The 19,274-nt window shown below is 65.5% G+C and overlaps 1 protein-coding gene across 2 annotated transcripts; it reads left to right on the forward strand.

The window, feature by feature from the left end:
* Window positions 1-2,289: 2,289 nt before the first annotated feature.
* On the forward strand, window positions 2,290-19,259 carry CASKIN1 (CASK interacting protein 1). 2 transcript variants are annotated; one of them, XM_043560909.1, is made up of 20 exons: window positions 2,290-2,451; window positions 7,527-7,578; window positions 7,689-7,786; window positions 7,995-8,140; window positions 8,240-8,335; window positions 8,464-8,594; window positions 9,032-9,140; window positions 9,220-9,328; window positions 9,444-9,538; window positions 9,703-9,820; window positions 10,760-10,861; window positions 10,957-11,045; window positions 11,122-11,206; window positions 11,293-11,384; window positions 12,208-12,318; window positions 12,408-12,509; window positions 13,886-14,024; window positions 14,105-16,165; window positions 16,811-17,246; window positions 17,567-19,259. In XM_043560909.1, the coding sequence occupies exons 1-20, from the start codon at window positions 2,358-2,360 to the stop codon at window positions 17,664-17,666; spliced, it is 4,365 nt and encodes a 1,454-aa protein (XP_043416844.1). In that variant the 5' UTR covers window positions 2,290-2,357; the 3' UTR covers window positions 17,667-19,259. The 2 variants fall into 2 exon arrangements, with proteins under 2 accessions (XP_043416844.1, XP_043416845.1); XM_043560910.1 differs by lacking the exons at window positions 12,208-12,318; window positions 12,408-12,509.
* Window positions 19,260-19,274: the final 15 nt, after the last annotated feature.

Consider the following 19,274-nt stretch of genomic DNA (forward strand, 5'->3'; position numbering starts at 1 on the left):
CAGGCGCGGGCCAGAGTGGTTTACCGTGGTCAGCCGAAACACAGAAATAATGGTGAGGAGGACAGCTATCTTCTTTGTATTTTTTGTAACGCTTCCCGTGTGCTAGGCACCCTGCTGGGGTCTGCAGATACGGAGATGAGTAAAGTATACTTGCTACCCAGAGAGCCCAGGCAGAGAGAGCCAAGAATATCACAATATCCACAGAAGCCATTTATTGAGCACTTACTAACTTCTACTGCAAAGTGCTTTATGGAGAGCATCACGATTAATCCTCAAAACACTTAAGGAAAGCTATCATCATTCTTAACCCGGTTTTACAAAGGGGAAACCACGACTCAGAAAGACAAAGACCGGGAAGACAAATGCAGTGAGAGGCAGACCTAGGGCACATGCAGAGACCAGTGTGGGTTCAAAGCTCAGACACATGACCTTCAGATTCTAGGACCTTAGGCGGGTCACTTGGCTTCTCTTGAGGCTCAGTTTCTTCACCTGTAAAACACACACAGTAAATCTGTGAAGTGACCAGCCAGCATGGTGCCTGAGCTAGCAGAGGCCCAGGAATTGGTTACTATAAAGGGTGAGGGGGGGCGCCTGGGTGGCCCAGTCGGTTAAGCGGCCGACTTCGGCTCAGGTCATGATCTCACGGTCCGTGAGTTCGAGCCCCGCGTCGGGCTCTGTGCTGACAGCTCAGAGCCTGGAGCCTGTTTCAGATTCTGTGTCTCCCTCTCTCTCTGCCCCTCCCCTGTTCAAGCTCTGTCTCTCTCTGTCTCAAAAATAAATAAATGTTAAAAAAAAATTAAAAATAAATAAAAATAAATAAAGGGTGGGGGGAGGGTCTTTGTGTTTAGGGACACCCCCCACCCCACACCCCCACCCCAGGAGGCATATGCTGAGAGACTTAGGGCTCACTCCCTAAAGTCCAAGGAAGACCCCATGGTGGGGAGGGATCAGCTGCCTGGATCGGGGGATCCTACTGCCAGCTGCTTCCCCGCCCCCAACCCAGCCACCCTCCACCTGGACCTGCTTGATGGTCTAGCTGTAAGAAGCGGGGTATCTGGTCATCGTATGCGCAGGCCCCTCCAAAAGCTCCTGACAGCCTTGCCCTGCAGGGGTGGGGGGTGGTGATCTGCCCCTCTCTGCAAATGAGAGCAGTGAGCCTGGGCCGGGACTCCCGACCCTAGCCCACCTGTCTGTGACAAGGTGAGCGCTGGAGGCCCAGGAGGTCAGAAGGGTGAGACCTCTGTGTGTGAGCACTGGCTGGGGAGCACGAGGCCGTGGGGAGTGGCCAGTGTCTGTTAAGCAAGACCGTCCAGCCCGGGTGTTGCCACAGTCTGTGGCCCGAGGCTGGAGAGTAAACACACTTGGTGGGGGATCAGATTGGTGCTGGGCAAGACTGTGACCCCATCGGTGCTGGGGATGGGGGTTGAGCCCCCATTGGTGGCAGGTGTGGGAGGCGCACTTGGTGCTGGAGGGCTGCCCTGGGGTTGGGGTTCAGACTGAGGCTGGGGGGCAGGGAGCTGTTGCCCTGCATTGTTTGTGGAAAGAGCAGGAGGCTGCAGGGGAAGAAACGGCAGTTGGGGGTGGGGGTGCGGGTTCCCTGACACCGAATTCATTATTGGGAGATTCCTCTTCACAATCCCTCGACACCTCCCACGGGAACCACGGGCCAGAAATGTCTGACAGCCTCTGGCAGGCCGGCTCCCGTGCCGCCCGTGCCGCCCGTGCCCGGGTCTCTCGGCGCCCGGGTCCCCGCCCGCCCACTGCCTCCGAGTCCCTCCCCCCGCCCCGTGGGTCCCGCAGCCTCTGGAAACCTCTCTCGGGCTCAGCCTCGCGCCGCCGCCGTGTCGGGGCTCAGTGTCCAGCACCGCCCCCCCACCCCCGGCGGCTGCCGTCCCCAGCCCCTGGCGGTCGCCTGGGGCCGCGGGCTGTCCGTAGAGGCCGGCGCGGCCGGCGCGGCCCGCACGTGGGGAGGGGGCGTCTCGGGAGCACGGGGCCCGATGTAGGGGCGGAGCCAAGGAGCCGGGCGCGCGGCCGGCGCGGGCGGACGGAGGTCAGCGGCCGCAGGAGGGGGACCCAGGCGTCCGGGAGGCGGCGCCAGGTGCCGCGCCCCCGCCCTGGGCCGCCCCCCGCCCGTGACGCGCTCCCCGCCCCTCGGCGCCGGGAGCCCGAGCCCGAGCCCGAGCCCGAGCCCGAGCCCGAGCCCGAGCCCGAGCCCGAGGACCGCGCCGGGCGCGGGCGGCGGAGGAGGCGGCGGGGGAGGCAGGAGGATGCGGCCGGGGCCGCGGGGCCGCCGCCGCCGCCTCTGAGCCGCGCCGAGCGCACGGAGCGCAGCCGCGTCGCTGCGGCCCGGCCGCGCCATGGGGAAGGAGCAAGAGCTGGTGCAGGCGGTGAAGGCGGAGGACGTGGGGACCGCGCAGAGGCTGCTGCAGAGGCCGCGGCCCGGGAAGGCCAGTGAGTGCGGGGGGCGCGGGCGGGCGGGGGCCACCTCGGGCGCCGGCCTCCCACCCCTCGCGGCGCGGGGGATGCTGTCGGGTCCCCGGGGGCGGGGCGGGGCCAGCGGCGCCCAGACCCTCGGTCCGCACCCCCGCCTCCGGCCCGTCCCCCAGCCCCCCCCCCCCCCCAACCAGCCGGCACCTGGCCGCAGGCGTCCCCTCCCTTCCCGGGCTACGGGCTGACAGCTGGAGGGTTTTGCTGGGCCGTCAAAGGGCGAGGCAGATGCCACCCCCACCCCCCCCGCCCCGCTTCCCCACCGTGGAGGGAGGGAGGGGGCCCTGGCGGTGAGGGGCCACCACAGGACTGACAGTCCCTGTCAGACCCCCTCCCCGCCCCATGTTTAATAACACGCTTTGCAGGGAATGGGGGGCAGGACCATGTTGGGGGTGTGGCTGCCCAGGCATGGCCGGCTGGGGGCCATTTACTCATGCGGGAGCAGAGGCCCAAGGTCGCCCAGCCCAGGGCAAGCCTGTGCTCCAGGCAGGTGCAGACCCTGCCGCAGACCCTGGTCCTCTCTGGCTTCCCTGCTGGGAAAGGGGCTGGGCAGTGGGGGGAGGGGGCTCCCAGTGGCCATCCTGAGCTTGCGCTGTGAGGGCCCCTGGGAAAGGTTGGGAGCTTGGAGTCCTGATCCCAGCACTCATCCCAGCTCAGCCCAGAGCCTCCCCGGGGGCCACCGGAGATGGATGGATGGGTGTGTGGACCAGCTGGGTGTGCGGCTGCGCACGTATGGCCATGTCAGTGTGTCAGGGCACCTGTGCGGGCGCGGGCAGGACTCTGCAGGGTGGCACGTGCGGTCTGGGTGCCTCAATCTCCCCCCGCCCGCCCCCCCCCCCCAAGGGACTGTAGGTAACCCAGGGCACATATATACAGACTGGCTCTGTCTTGTGCTCTCCAGGCCCAGGGATGGTCTGCTAGTTGGGGTCAGCTTCACGGCCTCAGGGCTCAGAAGGGGTGGGCTTCTAGGCCGAGGCAGCCTTAGCAGAGCCTTGAAAGCAGGTGGAGGGATTGAAAGGAGGGATTGAAAGGGAGGGAAGGCAAGGTAAAGGTTTCCACCTAGTGGTCACGCGACCTTGGGAACCGAGGACTCCGGCTCTCCAGTCCTCAGTCTCCTCATCTGTAGGATGGGGCGGTTTTGGTCCCTGCCTCACGGAGGAGCACGCACGAAGACCAGGTACTTCATACGTGCTCGGGAAGTGCTGTGACTGTCTCCTTAGGCAGCCCCAGACGGGCTTCAGGGGAAGCGGGGGCATCAGATTGGGCCGTCCAGGGAAGGTGTGGGGACTTGTACCTGGATCTTCGCATTTGTCCCTGCATGGTCTGCTTTCTGGGAGAGACACCTGCCCTGGGCCCCGTATCTGGGCTCTCTGACTCACAGGGGCGGGCGTAATAAATCAGACAGAGAAATCCCTCCATGAATTAGCTCGGTTGTCATGGCAACGCTGGCCTGCTTTGGAGTAAGATGTATTTTGATTCAGCAAAGTACAGGCTGGAGTTTGGGCCATGGGGTGGGGGGCATCCAGCGGTGCTCTCTCGGACCCCCGGACTCCAGAGGTCTTCCCTGGATAGTTGTTTTTGTGACCTCCACCCGCTTCTGGTACCTTCCCTCCACCCCAAGCCCTGAGTGTTGCCCCAGGGTCTGCCTCCAAGCAAGCCTCCTCTCACACGCTCAGGCACCGGGACCCTCAGCGGCTGTCCTTGAGGGGAAGGAGACGGTGCTCTGGAGGGAGAATGCCAGGGTGGGGCTGGCCTTGTGCCCTTTCTTCTGGCCCCACCTCCCCTTCCCCGAATTCACTGCGCGCTACAGACCAACATGCCTGTTTCGTCTCACCTTGGCCCACTAATACTTTCCTTGCGGTATCCGGCCAGAGCTCCCTGCCTGGGGTGGGGGCAGGGGGGAGACCACCTGGTCCTGCCTGACCTAGGGAGGTGAGAGAGCGCCTTGCCCTGTGCTGGCGTCAGAGGCCAGGACTGCGTCCCTAGAGGGGACAGATGTGGCTCTGTGGGGCTGGCAGACAAGTGGCTTCTGTGGTTGGAGGAGCATCCGGGCAGGGGTGGAGGGAGGCCACAAGGGCAGCGTGCGAGAGGGGCTGAGACCCCACCCCCACCCCCTGCCTGGGCCTCTGCAGTTTGGAGTCTGGGGCCCACCTCAAGGGCAGGGACGGTCCCAGGAAAGTGGTGAGAGGACTGGGTGACCAGAGCTGGGAGAGCCCAAGACATGAGGCAGGTGGGGGGCGCAGTTTATGTACATCGGCCACGTGGAGGCTGCAGGACTTGGGCCCTTGCGGACCAGAGAAGGGGGACCTCTGCGTCCCCACCTGCCCCCTTCTCCCCTGCCTCTCAGGCCCCTCCAGCCGTGCCTGCTCCAGCGTCCCACAGAGCGCCTGTCTCTGTGAACTGCACCTCCCCAACCCCAGGCAGGCTTCGGTTGTGTGACTTCCCTGTGAGCCCGGGGCCCACCACAGGAATCGGGGGTGCTCCAAGATCTCGGGCTCCCCTCCACCAATTCCAGCTACTTTCCCCTCTGAGGAGACCTGCAGCGAGGAGGGGGTGACGGGACCTCAGCGGGATTCCCCCCTCGTGTAAGGAGTGGTCTTCCTGATGGGGACTGCCCTTCCCCACTGGTGTCTATGCCACTTCTGGGGCCTTGACCTCCAGCCCCTCTAAAATTTCAATGCCTGCAGGTGTGGCCAGGTGAGAGGGGTGGGGAGACCTGGCTACCTTGGAATTAACGAGAAGGGGGAGCAAACATCAGAGCTGGGCAGAGCGTTCTAGAAGAGAACATCCTGAGCATGGCCCCCAGGGGGCAGGTGCTACGGGACAGCAATGTTGGGGATCCAGGGTATCTGTTCCGGCACCGATTTACCTAGCATCTCATATGGGCCCCGCACTGTTTCTGCCACCAAGGATATGGCATTGAGCACAATAGATAAAAATCCCATCCTTCTGGATCGTGTTGTTTAGTGATGGAGACAGACAACAATCATTAGGCGGTATTGATAGGGGCCAGAGAGAGAAACACAACAGATAGGGACAGGAAGGGGGTTGCCATTCTAGATGGGGAGCCCGGTGGGGCTTCTCCAAGCAGGTGACATTTGGATAAAGTCCTGAATGACATAAGGGAGAGAGTCATGGGGATAAATGGGGGGAAAGCAGCCCCCCTCCACCATATACACAGTGTGTGCAAAGGCCCTGTGGCAGGGGCCGCCAGTGTGCTGTAGCACCATCACTGAGGCTTGTGTGGCTGGAAGAGGGCTGATGAGAAAGTCAAAGCGAAGCAGGAGGGCCGTGTCCTGTGAGCCATTGGCCAGCATTGGTCTTCGCCCCCAGGGACACAGGAGCTGTTGGAGGGTTTCAGGAGAGGAGCGATGGGATGTGAGATGTTCTAACAGGGTCCCCCTGACCTCAGTGGTACAGAGGACAGACTGAGGGGCAGGGTACAAGTGGGGATGCCAGTGCAGAGGTGATGGCAGCGATCCTTTGAGAGATGCTGGCCTGGTCAGGGTGGTGACAGTGACCGTGGGGAGAATAATAGGACCCCGAGTGTATTCGGAGGTCGTCTTGAAGGTGGAGCCAAACAGGACTTGCTGATGGAGACACTATTGGGCGCTCAGGGCTGACTCCAAGGTTTTGGCCTGGACCACTGAGGGGAGGGTGGCTTTGCTGCCACCTTAGATGGACATCAGTGCTCCAAAGTGTGTGAGCAGGGCGGGAGTGGGGCAGCGGAGACGCCTCTTTCCCAGGAGCCTCTGCTCTGCTCTACTCTGTGCAGGAGAAACCCCTCGCTGGAGAGGTTGGGGGTGGGATTCCCACAGAGCTAAAACTAGTAATTGCCACTTATGGAGGCGACTCTCTGCCAGACCCTTCATGCTTTAAGGGTGGACGCACACTTAAGCCTATGAGGCTGGCCCCATTAGCCCCCTTTGAGCTCAAGGCCAGGGCTATAGGGCTAGTAAGGGCCCAGTGAGACTCTCAATTTGAGCCCTACTGACTTTGTAGGCTCTGTGGGCCCTCGAGGCCTCACACCATGCATCCCGCGGCTGAGAGCCAAGGCTGGGGCAGTGGGGGCTGTTGTGGGTCACCAAGCAGCTCCTGGAGCAGCCCCTCTGTGACTCGACTCCCTTGGGTTCCTGCTCTTGGGGGCCCCTGCCTCCATCCCTGTCCTGGGCCTGGACAAAGGGGCTTCTGTCCTGCCAGCCCCTCCCTCACAGAGCGACTGACCCACAAATGGGTTATGTAACCATGGCCCAGACAGGCAGGGGCTTGGCCTGAGTCCGGCTGGAACCGAGCCCACAGGGAGGGTTTCGGTGGGCTCCCCTCCTCTGACAGTCAGCTGGTGGAGGCCAGGACCTGGGGGCGGGGGCGGTTCGGGAGGAGACTAGGGACCCAAAGGGAGGGCTTGGGCCCCTCGGGCTTCAGGCAGACTGATCCCAGTGCCCAAGTGGGCCCTTGTAGATGTGGTGGCCATGCTTGTGTCGTCACTCAGGGGCACCAGGCCGCCAGCCTGCCTCCCCTTCCTGCCTTGCCAGGTGGGACTCAACCACACGGGCAGGCCCAGGGCTGGGAATGGGGGGAGGCTGCACCCTGAAAATGCAGATCTTCCCCCAGAGATACCCCCATTTCCGGGTGTTCCAGCCTTCCCAGGCCACCCCCGGCCCCATCTGGGTCCTTTGGAGAAACAGATTGTGCCGGCTCTCTCCCTCCCGCCATCGGCAGGTGCTTAGCCAGCGTCCCAAGGGAGGGGGTACATGTGCACATGTGTGTTCCTGTGTGGGTGCACAGCTCTGGCTTCCTTCCCCCGGTGGGGACAGGCTTGGAGCCTTTGGCTCTGTGAACTTACCAACACCTTAGTTCAGTCCAAAAGCTGGTACCTGGAGCTGAGTGCAGGGGACAGAGATGAAATGTTTTCTGGCTAAAGACTAAAGATAGGTTTGGCTCTGAGCCTGCCAGAGAGCTAGCCAGCACCCTCTGCCTGCTCTTAGGCTCCCTGGAGGGGCTGGGCAGAGTCCCCCTCACTGTCACTTTCCCATCCCTAGAGCTCCTGGGCTCCACCAAGAAGATCAATGTCAACTTCCAGGACCCAGATGGGTGAGTTCTCAGCCAGGGAGATGCCCGGCTGGCAAGGGGTTCCAGGGGGGCTCCTGCGGAAGGCCGGGGTGCCCGGGTCCTTGCCTTTTCATGCCTGTCGCCCGCTGCAGCTTCTCCGCCCTGCACCACGCGGCCCTGAACGGCAACACAGAATTGATCACCCTGTTGCTGGAGGCCCAGGCTGCTGTGGACATCAAGGACAACAAAGGCAAGGCCTGATAGGGACCTCGGGGCCAGATCAGGGGGTCAAGGTCAGGGGTGGTGTCTCTAGAGACCTGAATGGTCCCATGATTGAGGTGTCGGTCCGGAGTCTCCATCTGGGTGGAAGCGGGATTCCATGGGATCAGTATCCTGCGGGCCTGGGTTGGGTCCAGGGTCAAGGGCTAGCTCCCAACGGGTCCCCTGCCCACTCCTAGGCATGCGGCCGCTGCACTATGCGGCCTGGCAGGGCCGGAAGGAGCCCATGAAGCTGGTGCTGAAGGCGGGCTCGGCGGTGAACATCCCGTCTGACGAGGGCCACATCCCTCTGCACCTGGCAGCCCAGCACGGTCACTATGATGTGGTAAGGGACGCCTCAGGGTGGGGGTGGGGAGGGCCCTGGCACGGGCGGTGCCAGCCCAGCGGCCGCCCTCGAGTCTGACTGCGCCCTGCGGCCCCACAGTCCGAAATGCTGCTACAGCACCAGTCCAATCCATGCATGGTGGACAACTCGGGGAAGACGCCCCTGGACCTGGCTTGTGAGTTCGGCCGCGTCGGGGTAAGTGTCCCCAGAGAGCCGGGTGGGACTCCATCTGCTCTGTCTTCCCTCCTGGGGTGGGGGAGGGGAGACACGCCTGCAGCCTCCCGCCCCATGTTCGGGCCCCCCTTCTCTGACCCCTCCTCAAGGTGGTCCAGCTGCTTCTAAATAGCAACATGTGCGCGGCCTTGCTGGAGCCCCGGCCGGGGGATACGACCGACCCCAACGGCACCAGCCCCCTGCATCTGGCAGCCAAGAACGGCCACATTGACATCATCAGGTATGGCCGAGTGCGGCTGGGGGGAGGGAGACCCGGCCGTGGGCTTCCTGCTCCCGGTTTAGTGACAGGAGCAGCCAGGGAGCCGCGGGGATGCCATCAGGCCTCCGCGTGCAAAGGATGCCTCCGGCCGCCCACGTAAAGGATGCACTGGAGGGGTCTGGGGGGGTGGCTTCTTCAGCCCCAAGCCCAGGCTGTGGCCCTGACACTTGCTGGGCGACCTCGTGGAGACACTTGCCTTCTCCGAGACCCCGCCGTACGGGTTGGCACGAGGCCAGCACTTGCACCAGTGGTTGGTCACTGTCAGACCCCCTGTTGCCCGGGAGGCAGGGCAGGGCTGGCTCACCCTCAGGGCCTGGGACCTGGGGCCCCGTGGGGGGATGGGACGGAGCTCCTGCCACGAGGCGCTGCCCGCTCCCACCCGCCCACCCTCCTTCTAGACTCCTCCTCCAAGCCGGCATCGACATAAACCGCCAGACCAAGTCTGGCACGGCCCTGCATGAGGCCGCACTCTGCGGGAAGACAGAAGTGGTCCGGCTGCTGCTGGATGTGAGTCAGGGGGCCGGGGGAGCTGGGGCAGGTGGGGGCATGGGGGCTCCTGACGGGCCTCACCCTCTGGCACATACAGAATGGGATTAATGCCCACGTGAGGAACACCTACAGCCAGACGGCCCTGGACATCGTGCACCAGTTCACCACATCCCAAGCCAGCAAGGAGATCAAACAACTGCTTCGAGGTGGGACCGGGGCGGGGTTGGGGGCGGGGGGGAATTGGGGATAATGGGGAGGGCAGGGCTGGGTCAGGCCAGCTCGAAGGACTGTGGGGGGGGGGTCTGTCTCCTGTGTCCCCAGAGGCCTCGGCGGCCCTGCAGGTCCGGGCGACCAAGGATTACTGCAACAATTACGACCTGACCAGCCTCAACGTGAAAGCTGGGGACATCATCACAGTAAGGGTGGCCCGGGGCTGCGCGGGCAAGGGTGGGCGGGACCCCAGACGTGACGCCCATAACACCTTGTGCAGCAGTTGGGTGGTCTGGGGGCCACCCGCCCCCTGGGCCTGTGGGGTGTCCCCCTGAGCACGCTCCCCCCCACCCCCCGCCTCTTCTGGCAGGTCCTAGAGCAGCATCCGGATGGCCGGTGGAAGGGCTGTATCCATGACAACCGGACGGGCAACGACCGGGTGGGCTACTTCCCGTCGTCCCTGGGCGAGGCCATCGTGAAGCGAGCAGGCAAGTCCCACCCAGGCCTGGGCTTGGGGGCCCGAAGGAAGCCGGTGTACGTGTGTCGGGTGGCAGGGCCACTCCTAGGTGTGGGATCCAGAGTGGGGTCGTGCCGGCTCTCATCAGCACCCCCACACCTTTTCCTTCATTTATTTAATAGACATTGTGCACCAGCCGCTAGGAATAGATGGTGACCCAGACGTCCAAGAATGATGGACGTCATTCTTGCTCTCGAGGAGCTCACCTCTGGGAAGGGAGGGGAGCAGGGGCCAGTGGCGTAAATACACGAACAGACGTGACGACTAATGCCATAGGGAACGTGGACGGAGACCTGCTTCTTAGGGTGCTCAGAGAAGCCCCTGAGAAATGGGAGGGGCTGGCCCCAGGCACAGCATCCTGACAGCAGGGCTCACATATGCAAAGGCACTGAGGCAGAGGAGAGCATAAGGGTCCCAAAGGAGGCCAGCATAGCATGGCTGGTGCAGAGTGAGTGAGAGGGTTGGGGGGCGAATCCACAGGGCATGGATTGTTTTCAGATGGGGACCACCGAGAGGGTTACTTCCTAGAGAGGATGAGGACACTGACAGGTGGGGTGAGGGTACGGTGTGTGTGTGGGGGGGGGGGCAGTTAGGAGGCGTAGCCAGCCTGCCCAGTGTCATCTAGGCTTTTGGGGCCCTCTTCCCCCTCCCTGCTCCCCTGGCAGAGAGGAGGTACACCCTCTGCTGTCCCCACCCAGGACCACAGTGCCACTGGCAGGACTGCCTGGCCTGGGCCCTCTTGCCCCGTTCTCCTGCTCTCAAATGTATGGGGTGGGGAGGGGGTCTTCTGAGGTTCTCTCAGCTCCTTGGAGACAGCTAGGGCCAGACAGGCCAGGGACACCCCCCTCTCCATGTCAGGCCCCCGGACCCAGCTGGTCTGAGATTCCAGGAGGCTGTTCCTGGTCCACAGGTTCTCGGGCAGGTACTGAACCAAGCCCATCCCAGGCAGGCAGCTCACCGGGGCCCTCTGCGCCCCCCGAGGAGATCTGGGTGCTGAGGAAGCCTTTTGCAGGTACGTGGGGGGGGCCCCCCGGTGAGCAGGGCAGCGGAGCTTCCCAGGCAGCAGCCGGGCCGGCACCCACGGAGGGTGCTCCCTCGTGTTGGCAGGTGGGGACCGCAGCGGCAGCCTGGGCAGCGTGGCTGGTGGACGAAGCAGTGGGGGCCACACCCTGCATGCGGGCTCCGAAGGGGTCAAGGTAGGTGGTCTGGGGGCAGGGCCGGGGCTGCCTGGGTGCAGAGCGGCGCTGGCCAGCCATCCCGTCTGGGTTGCAGCTCCTGGCGACGGTCCTGTCGCAGAAGTCGGTCTCTGAGTCCAGCCCTGGGGACGGCCCCGCCAAGCCTCCAGAGGGCTCCACAGGTAAGAGCAAGGACGCGGCACTGCCGGCCTGGCGAGGAGGTGGCCCCCCGGGCGGCCCCGGCCCCACCACGCCCTCTTGTCTCCAGGTGCAGCCCGGTCCCAGCTCCCAGCGGCCCACGCAGGGCAGGTGTATGGGGAGCAGCCACCCAGGAAGCTGGAGCCAGCCTCGGAGGGCAAGGTACAGGGCCGGGGCTGGCAGCAGGGAGGGGCTCCCGGGCAGCCTGCGTGGTCTGGCCACGGCGTGGCGGGGGGCCCTTGACAGGCCAGGCCCGTACTTCTGTCCGTCTGTCAGTCTGTGTGTGTAGCTGTCATCTATCGCGTGGGTCATGTGTGTCAGCTAGCGCCTCCTGGCAGTGAGACGTGGGTGTGAGGTGAGCAGGGGACGTGCCTGCGTGTGGGTGGTGATGGTGAGCCGGGCACGTGTGCTTGTGTGTGTGCGTGTAGAAGGCTGTGGGTGTGAGGCGAGACCAGGTGTGTGTGTGTGTGTGTGTGTGTGTGTGTGTGTGTGTGTGTGGCGGGGGGGGTGAGCAGGGCCCCGTGTGCTGAGAAGGTGCGAGCGGCTGGCTGTGTCCTCCCCCACGCCCCTGGACGGAGCCCACCCGCCAGGGGGTGTGGGTGCTGTGCTGAGGCGCCCCACCCGAGGCCCCGGTCCCGAGCCCCTTACACGGGGCTGCACCTCAGGGTGTCCCTGGTGCAGGAACGGGGGGATGGTCAGGGAAGCCCATGACACGGACAGCAGCTGGACTCTTCTGGTGGAGACCACGGGAGGAGGCCAGGACGCTGACGGAGCTCGCGACGGCGGCGTCGGGGAGCACACAGTGAGGAGCGGCACCGGTGCCAGGCCGCCCCAGGCCCGGCCACAGGGGGACCGGCGGACAGCAGACCGAGCGGCCGAGGCCTTCGGCTGAGCAGAGAAGGAGACAGCGCAGCGGCCGGGGTGCACGCACGCCCGGTGGGCGGGCAGGCGAGCGAGCCTGCAGCGGGTGCCTTGTGTCTTCCAGAGCGCCGAGGCCGTCGGCCAGTGGCTCGCCACGTTCCAGCTGCAACTCTATGCCCCCAATTTCATCAGCGCTGGCTACGACCTGCCCACCATCAGCCGCATGACCCCGGAGGTGGGCTGCCCAAAGGCTGGCCGCCGGTCACGACCGACATGGCCCCCCCTGCCCCCAGCCTGCTGCTAACAGGCCTCTCCTCTACCTAGGACCTCACGGCCATCGGGGTCACCAAGCCAGGCCACCGGAAGAAGATCACCGCAGAGATCAGCGGCTTGAGCATTCCCGACTGGCTGCCTGAGCACAAACCCGTAAGGCTCCCTGCACCCCAGCGGCTGTGCCCAGGATGGTCAGACAGACAGACAGACTGCCTCCCTGGCTACAGCCCTCACCTGCCCTCCGGGGCTCCAGAGAGAGAAAAGAGGATGGCCTCTGTTTATCTGTCACGGGTGCTGGAGCCAGCCTTCTGGGGGCAGGGGTGACAGCCTCTGGGGTTCGTCAGGGCAAGGGGAGCCTGAAGCCGGGAGGGTGCCCCTCTCCAGTACGCGCTCCCGCAAAGATCCCTCCACACCCGGGCAGCCACCCGGGCACCCGCCTGGCACCCCGCAGCACTGCCCACCGCATACCCACCCAGACGCTAGAGGCCCCCGTGCTGACGGATGCGTGTGCACCCAGACACGTGCGCGGGGAGGGTGTCCGCCTGCTTCGTGTGTACAGACAGCACGCGTGCACCAAATATAGCCAAGGCGCCCGCTGACGACTGCGTGCACACACCCACACATCGCACCGCACACGCTGGCTGTGTGGATGGCGGACGCCCACACAGACCACGGTTCGTGCCGTGGCTAACCGTCAACCCGTGGTGTGACAGGTTCTGGGCCTGCGCAAGGTGGGCCCCAGGCCTGTGGAATCTACGCTGCCTCTCTGAGCCTCGGGCTGGGCTTGAGGAGAGATCCCGTGGCCACCCGGAGCCCCCAGGGCTGTGGGTCGGCGACTGGCAGGTTCATGCTCAGCGTGCTCCGTCGGCGGCTCGGGGGTGCTCCCAACGAACAGGTCCCCGTCCCGCGGGCCTGCTTTGCTCTGTGCACCCAGGGGTGACCAAGTGTGCCGCGTGTTGGTGGGCGAGTGACATCCAGCTGGGAGTGTGCACAGGTGGACGTGGTTCAGGGAGCCACCACGTGCTTCTGGGTAAAGAGCATCACGGGTAGTTCCACGCGTGCGTGACGTGTGCCCAGTGAGGGTGTGGAAGTGGCGAGAGGACGTGCGCGTGACGTGGAGAGTGTCGGTGCCCGCGTATGGCTGGGATGCACCGTGTGCGTACACGTGTCCGGTCGGTGGTGCCGTGTGTCCGTGTCTATGACGTGCAAGGCGTGTCCCCCGGGGTGCCGTCCCCACGGCTGCCTTGGCAGGTGAGGAAGCTCGTTCTTGCTCCCCCCACCAAACGGTGTCCCGAGGATAGGGTCACCCCTGTGTGTGTGTGCGTGTGCTCGCACATGCGTGTGTGCTGCTGGCCTTGGGCTCCTACTGAGGTCATGCTGTCTCTGAAGCTGACACCTCTGGCCTGTCTATCCGTCCTTCTGTCTGTCTGTGCCAGGCTGGCCCGGTGCCCCCACCCCCGAAAGCTCGGAGTAGCGAGCAGGGTGTGGACAGCTAGCTCGGGCTGCCCTCCGTGTCCCCTGCTCCACAGGCGAACCTGGCTGTGTGGCTGTCCATGATCGGCCTGGCCCAGTACTACAAAGTGCTGGTGGACAACGGCTATGAGAACATCGACTTCATTACCGACATCACCTGGGAAGACCTACAAGAGATCGGCATCACCAAGCTGGGTGAGGCCCCCGGCCCCGGGCTCCTCCGCCTTCTGGTCCCTGCCGCCCTCCCCGGCCTGACCTGCCCATGCCCTACCCAGGCCACCAGAAGAAGCTGATGCTGGCAGTGAGGAAACTGGCGGAGCTGCAGAAGGCAGAGTACGCCAAGTTCGAGGGGGGACCCCTGCGCCGGAAGGCCCCGCAGTCGCTCGAGGTGATGGCCATTGAGTCACCTCCCCCGCCCGAGCCTGCCCCGGCTGACTGCCAGTCTCCCAAGATGACCACCTTCCAGGACAGCGAGCTCAGTGGTGAGCTGCAGGCTGCCATGACTGGCCCGGCCGAGGGGGGCGCCGCCGCCGCCGCCGCCGCCACCACCGCCACCACTGCCGAGAAGCCCTCCAACCACCTGCCCCCGACGCCGAGGGCCTCCGTGCGGCAGGAGCCCAGCCTGGGTGGACAGGCGCGGCACATGAGCAGCTCTCAGGAGTTGCTGGGGGACGGGCCCCCTGGGCCCGGCAGCCCCATGTCACGAAGCCAGGAGTACCTGCTGGACGAAGGGCCAGCCCCTGGCACCCCACCCAAGGAGACCCGGCCCAGCCGCCACGGCCACAGCGTCAAGCGGGCCAGTGTGCCTCCGGTGCCTGGCAAGCCGCGGCAGGTCCTTCCGCCAGGTGCCAGCCACTTCACACCTCCCCAAACGCCCACGAAAGCCCAGCCGGGCTCCCCTCAAGCCCTGGGGGGGCCTCATGGTCCAGCCCCAGCCACAGCCAAGGTGAAGCCCACCCCGCAGCTGCTGCCACCAACAGAACGACCCATGTCACCCCGTTCGCTGCCTCAGTCACCCACACACCGCGGCTTTGCCTACGTGCTGCCCCAGCCCGTGGAGAGCGACGCAGGGCCGGCCGGTCCCGGGCCCGTGCCCGCGGCCGCCCCCCCGCCCGTGCCCACACTGTGCCTGCCTCCAGAGGCTGACGCGGAGCCAGGGCGGCCCAAGAAGCGTGCCCACAGCCTGAATCGCTATGCGGCATCCGACAGCGAGCCAGAGCGGGACGAGCTGCTGGTGCCAGCCGCTGCAGGGCCCTACGCCACCGTCCAGCGGCGCGTGGGCCGTAGCCACTCGGTGCGAGCGCCCGCCGGAACCGACAAGAACGTCAACCGCAGCCAGTCCTTCGCGGTGCGGCCCCGAAAGAAGGGGCCGCCCCCGCCCCCGCCCAAGCGCTCCAGCTCAGCCATGGCCAGCGCCAACCTGGCAGATGAGTCGGCGCCAGATGCTGAGACGGAAGGGGCTGGGACCGAGGATGGCCGGCTGGGGGTCCGGGCACAGCGCCGGCGGGCCAGCGACCTGGCTGGCAGCGTGGACACAGGCAGCGCTGGCAGCGTGAAGAGCATCGCAGCCATGCTAGAGCTGTCATCCATTGGGGGTGGGGGCCGAGCAGCCCGCAGGCCCCCCGAGGGCCACCCCACGCCCCGCCCCGCCAGCCCGGAGCCAGGCCGGGTGGCCACGGTGCTGGCCTCGGTGAAGCACAAGGAAGCCATTGGGCCTGACGGCGAGGTGGTGAACAGGCGCCGCACCCTCAGCGGGCCTGTCACGGGACTCCTGGCCACCGCCCGCAGGGCGCCTGGGGAGTCAGGGGGGCCTGCAGACCACGGCCACTTTGTGGAGGATGGGAGCACCCGGCAGCGGTCTCGAGGTCCAGCCAAGGGAGAGGCGAGTGGGGAGGGCCCGCCCCTGGCCAGAGTGGAGGCCAGTGCCACGCTCAAGAGGCGCATCCGAGCCAAGCAGAGCCAGCAGGAGAGCGTCAAGTTCATCCTGACGGAGTCTGACACGGTCAAGCGCCGGCCCAAGGCCAAGGAGCGGGAAGCAGGTCCTGAGCCGCCGCCGCCACTGTCTGTGTACCAGAATGGCACGGGCACTGTGCGCCGCAGGCCGACCTCTGAGCAGACTGGGCCCCCGGAGCTGCCCCCGCCGCCCCCACCTGCAGAACCCCCGCCCTCCGACCTGATGCACCTTCCCCCGCTGCCCCCACCTGACACGGATTCCCGGAAGCCAGCCAAGCCGCCTGTCTCTCCCAAGCCCATGCTGGCTCAGCCTGTTCCCAAGATCCAGGGCTCACCCACACCTGCCTCCAAGAAGGTGCCGCTGCCAGGTCCTGGCAGCCCAGGTAGGTGAAGGGAGCCAGCTGGGGAAGCCCCCCCCCTCCCCACTCCATGGTCTGAGGGGTTTTCCTCTTGAACTTGAGGAAGGCCAGGTGGAATGGGGTGGGAAGCACAAGGTGAAGACCCTTGTGCTCAGACCTCAGACCCTGTCATCCACCCATCCGTTGGACAACATTGCCGACCCCAAATTGGGAGGAGGGTGGATGTTCGTCACCTTGCTCAGTGGATGAGGCACAGAAACCCATGGATAACAGCACCTGTTGGAGGGAAGACAGGTGCACGATGCACGGAGGACTCTGGGAGGCTTGAGAGTGACCAAGCTTGAAAGTCACCCCAGCACTAGAGAGAGGGGGCAGGCTTCCAAGCAGAAGGATCAGACATGCGAAGGCCCCGTGGTATTCAAGCAACCCAAGGGCCAGTGTCTGCAGCAGGCCACACCTGAAGGGGGATGGAGGGGGTAGTGTGCGGACAGAGAAGGGTCTGGAAGCCGGTGACCCGAGCAGATACGCATAGGGAAACGCGCCCCCTGGCGGCTGCAGGGAGCCGGCGCTCTGAGGGGCAGCGGGGTCCGCAGGGCTGTTCTCGAGGGCGAGGCGGAGCGCTGCGGCAGGGCTCTCCCGCCCCCTGTGCGAATCTCCTCCTCCCCGCAGAGGTGAAGCGCGCCCACGGCACGCCGCCGCCCGTGTCTCCCAAGCCGCCGCCGCCGCCCACGGCGCCCAAGCCGGCCAAGGCCGCGGCGGGGCTGCAGTCTGGTAGTGCCAGCCCGTCGCCCGCGCCCTCGCCGGCTCGCCAGCCACCCGCCGCCCTCGCTAAGCCGGCCAGCACGCCGCCCTCGCTGAGCGCCAGCCCCGCCAAGCCCCCGTCCCCCGGCGCGTCCGCGCTGCACGTGCCCGCCAAGCCACCGCGCGCCGCCGCCGCCGCCGCCGCCGCCGCCACCACCGCCACCGCCGGGCCCCCCGCCGCGCCCGACGGCGCCTCGCCGGGAGACAGCGCCCGGCAGAAGCTGGAGGAGACGAGCGCGTGCCTGGCGGCCGCGCTGCAAGCCGTAGAGGAGAAGATCCGGCAGGAGGACGCGCAGGGCGCGCGGTAGGTGCGGGGCGGGGTCCGCGCGCGCTCCGAGGCTGCGGCGCTCCAGCTAGAGTCGAGGGAGGGGCGGGGCGGGGCTGCGGGGCGGGGCCCGGGGCAGCAGGAGCGGGGTCGCGTCGTGCGGGGCCGGGCCCGGGGCGGCGGGGGCGGGGTCGAGTAGGGCTGAGGCGCGGAGGCAGGGGCGGGTCGTGCGGGGCTGCGGAGCCGGGGGTCGAATCTTGCGGCTCGGTGGAGGCGGGGCGAGTCGTGAGGGACAGGGGCGGGGCCCGGGCAGGGTGTCGCGCGCCCGCGCCGCCAGCTCACGCCGCGCCCGCCCCCAGCCCCTCGTCCGCGGAGGAGAAGAGCACCGGCAGCATACTGGACGACATCGGCAGCATGTTCGACGACCTGGCCGACCAGCTGGACGCCATGCTGGAGTGACGCGGCTGCTCACGTCGGGCCCGCCCGCGCCGCCCGGGGCCCCCGGCCCGCACACTGACCTTTACCTCAGGGTGGGCACCTCTGGGCGCAGCGCGAGCGGGCAGGGCGGAGGGCCGACGGGGGCCAGGCGGGCAGGGGCGGGCCCGTGCTGCCCATCCCCTGCACAAGCACAACTCCTGCCCCCTGGGCCCAGGCCGGACGGACGGCGTGGAGGACTGCCTGGCCAGGGGACCCGAGGGCTCTAAGTAAATGCTGCTGCCCGGCGGGTGCCCGTCCCCGTCTGCTGCTCCCTGTGCAATAACTGCTGGGCCACACCCGCCCACCCGCGCCGGGCTCTGCCTGCTGCGGGCGAGGAAGGGCAGCCCCTGGCCCCCTGCCCTGAGGCCAGGCCGGGTCTGCCCTGGGAGGCAGTGGGAGGCGGACGGCCGCTTTGGCCCCCTCCCCGATCTGTGGCAGAGCACAGGCCTATGCCCAGCACAGAACTGCCCATTGGGGACTTCTGCCAGCCGCTCCAGCGCAGCACAAGGGACTGGGGCTGGGATCACGCCCCCTGCCCCACCGTACCCCCCAGAATATAAGCTATCGAGAGTATTAATTTATTGGGAATGAGCTGAGGCAGATTTCCCCAGAGAAACAAAAAGGTATAACTTTAACAAATATATATTTAAAGAAAGAAAAAATATTATTGATTCTATAGAAAACCATTTACCAACTGTAAGGACACTGAAGTCTAGCTCAAGACAAAAGCTGTTAGAGGCCCTGGCTGTCTGTCTGTCCATCCTTCCCTCCCTCCGTCTAGGACACCTGGCCCAGTAGCACAAACAGGAGGCTGGGGTCCGGGAGGGTCCGTGCTCCGCTAGGGCCTCCCCTCGCTCTCCTAACTTCTCTGCGTCTGAAGAACTCGAAGGATGTGCCTTGCTCGCTGCTGGGCTGTGTCCTCCACACCGTGGAGCCGGTGGGGAGGGGCTCCCTGCTCTCCCAGGGTGCCGGTGTGAGGCGCGCCTGGGCTCCGGGGGAGCCGTGCGTGCAGCGTGGGCACGTCAGCTGGGTGACCTCGGTGGGTGCAGGGCGTGCATGCCAGGCTGCGTGTGGCGTGTGTCAGGGTGTGCCTGACCCTCCCTCCTCAGGGCTCCTCGCTGGCCCCGTACAGACAGCCTGCCCTCCCCCATCTGAGTTCCCATGGACGCTTCTGCTCATGGTCCAAGGCTGTGTCGTGTGGTCGTTCTTGCCCTCTCTCTCTTTTCCTCTCTCTCCCCTTTCCAAAAAGTACTGACTGGCCTCCTCTATTGTGTTTGCTGATCCACGTGTGTTGGGCACAACTTTGACGTTTCTTAAAAAAAAAAAAAAAAAAAAAAAAAAAGAATTTAAAAACGCCGAAAACCAGCGGTTGCGAGGCGGGCGGGTGGAAGGGGTCAACCAAGGTGGCATCTGAGCGTGTGGGCCCTTTCCAGCTGTCATGCCCTGATACTTCCCCAGGTAGGTGTGCCTGGCCTCTCTTCAACGGGCGGCCCAGGCTGGGGCTCCAGCAAGTGGGGAGGGGGGGGTTCCGGGCAGGGAGCTACTGTCAGCTGTCAATAAACAGCAGAAAACAGAGCTGCCTGGCTCACT

Source organism: Prionailurus bengalensis, chromosome E3 (assembly GCF_016509475.1).
Source record: "Prionailurus bengalensis isolate Pbe53 chromosome E3, Fcat_Pben_1.1_paternal_pri, whole genome shotgun sequence".
Lineage (NCBI taxonomy): Eukaryota > Metazoa > Chordata > Mammalia > Carnivora > Felidae > Prionailurus > Prionailurus bengalensis.

Bases quoted from the DNA above. Each gene is read 5' to 3' on its own strand.
- CASKIN1 (XM_043560909.1), top strand. From the start codon at position 2,358: ATGGGGAAGGAGCAAGAGCTGGTGCAGGCGGTGAAGGCGGAGGACGTG. The intron at 7,579-7,688 runs GTGAGTTCTCAG...CGCCCGCTGCAG, and splicing joins AACTTCCAGGACCCAGATGG to CTTCTCCGCCCTGCACCACG. The intron at 12,510-13,885 runs GTAAGGCTCCCT...CCTGCTCCACAG, and splicing joins GGCTGCCTGAGCACAAACCC to GCGAACCTGGCTGTGTGGCT.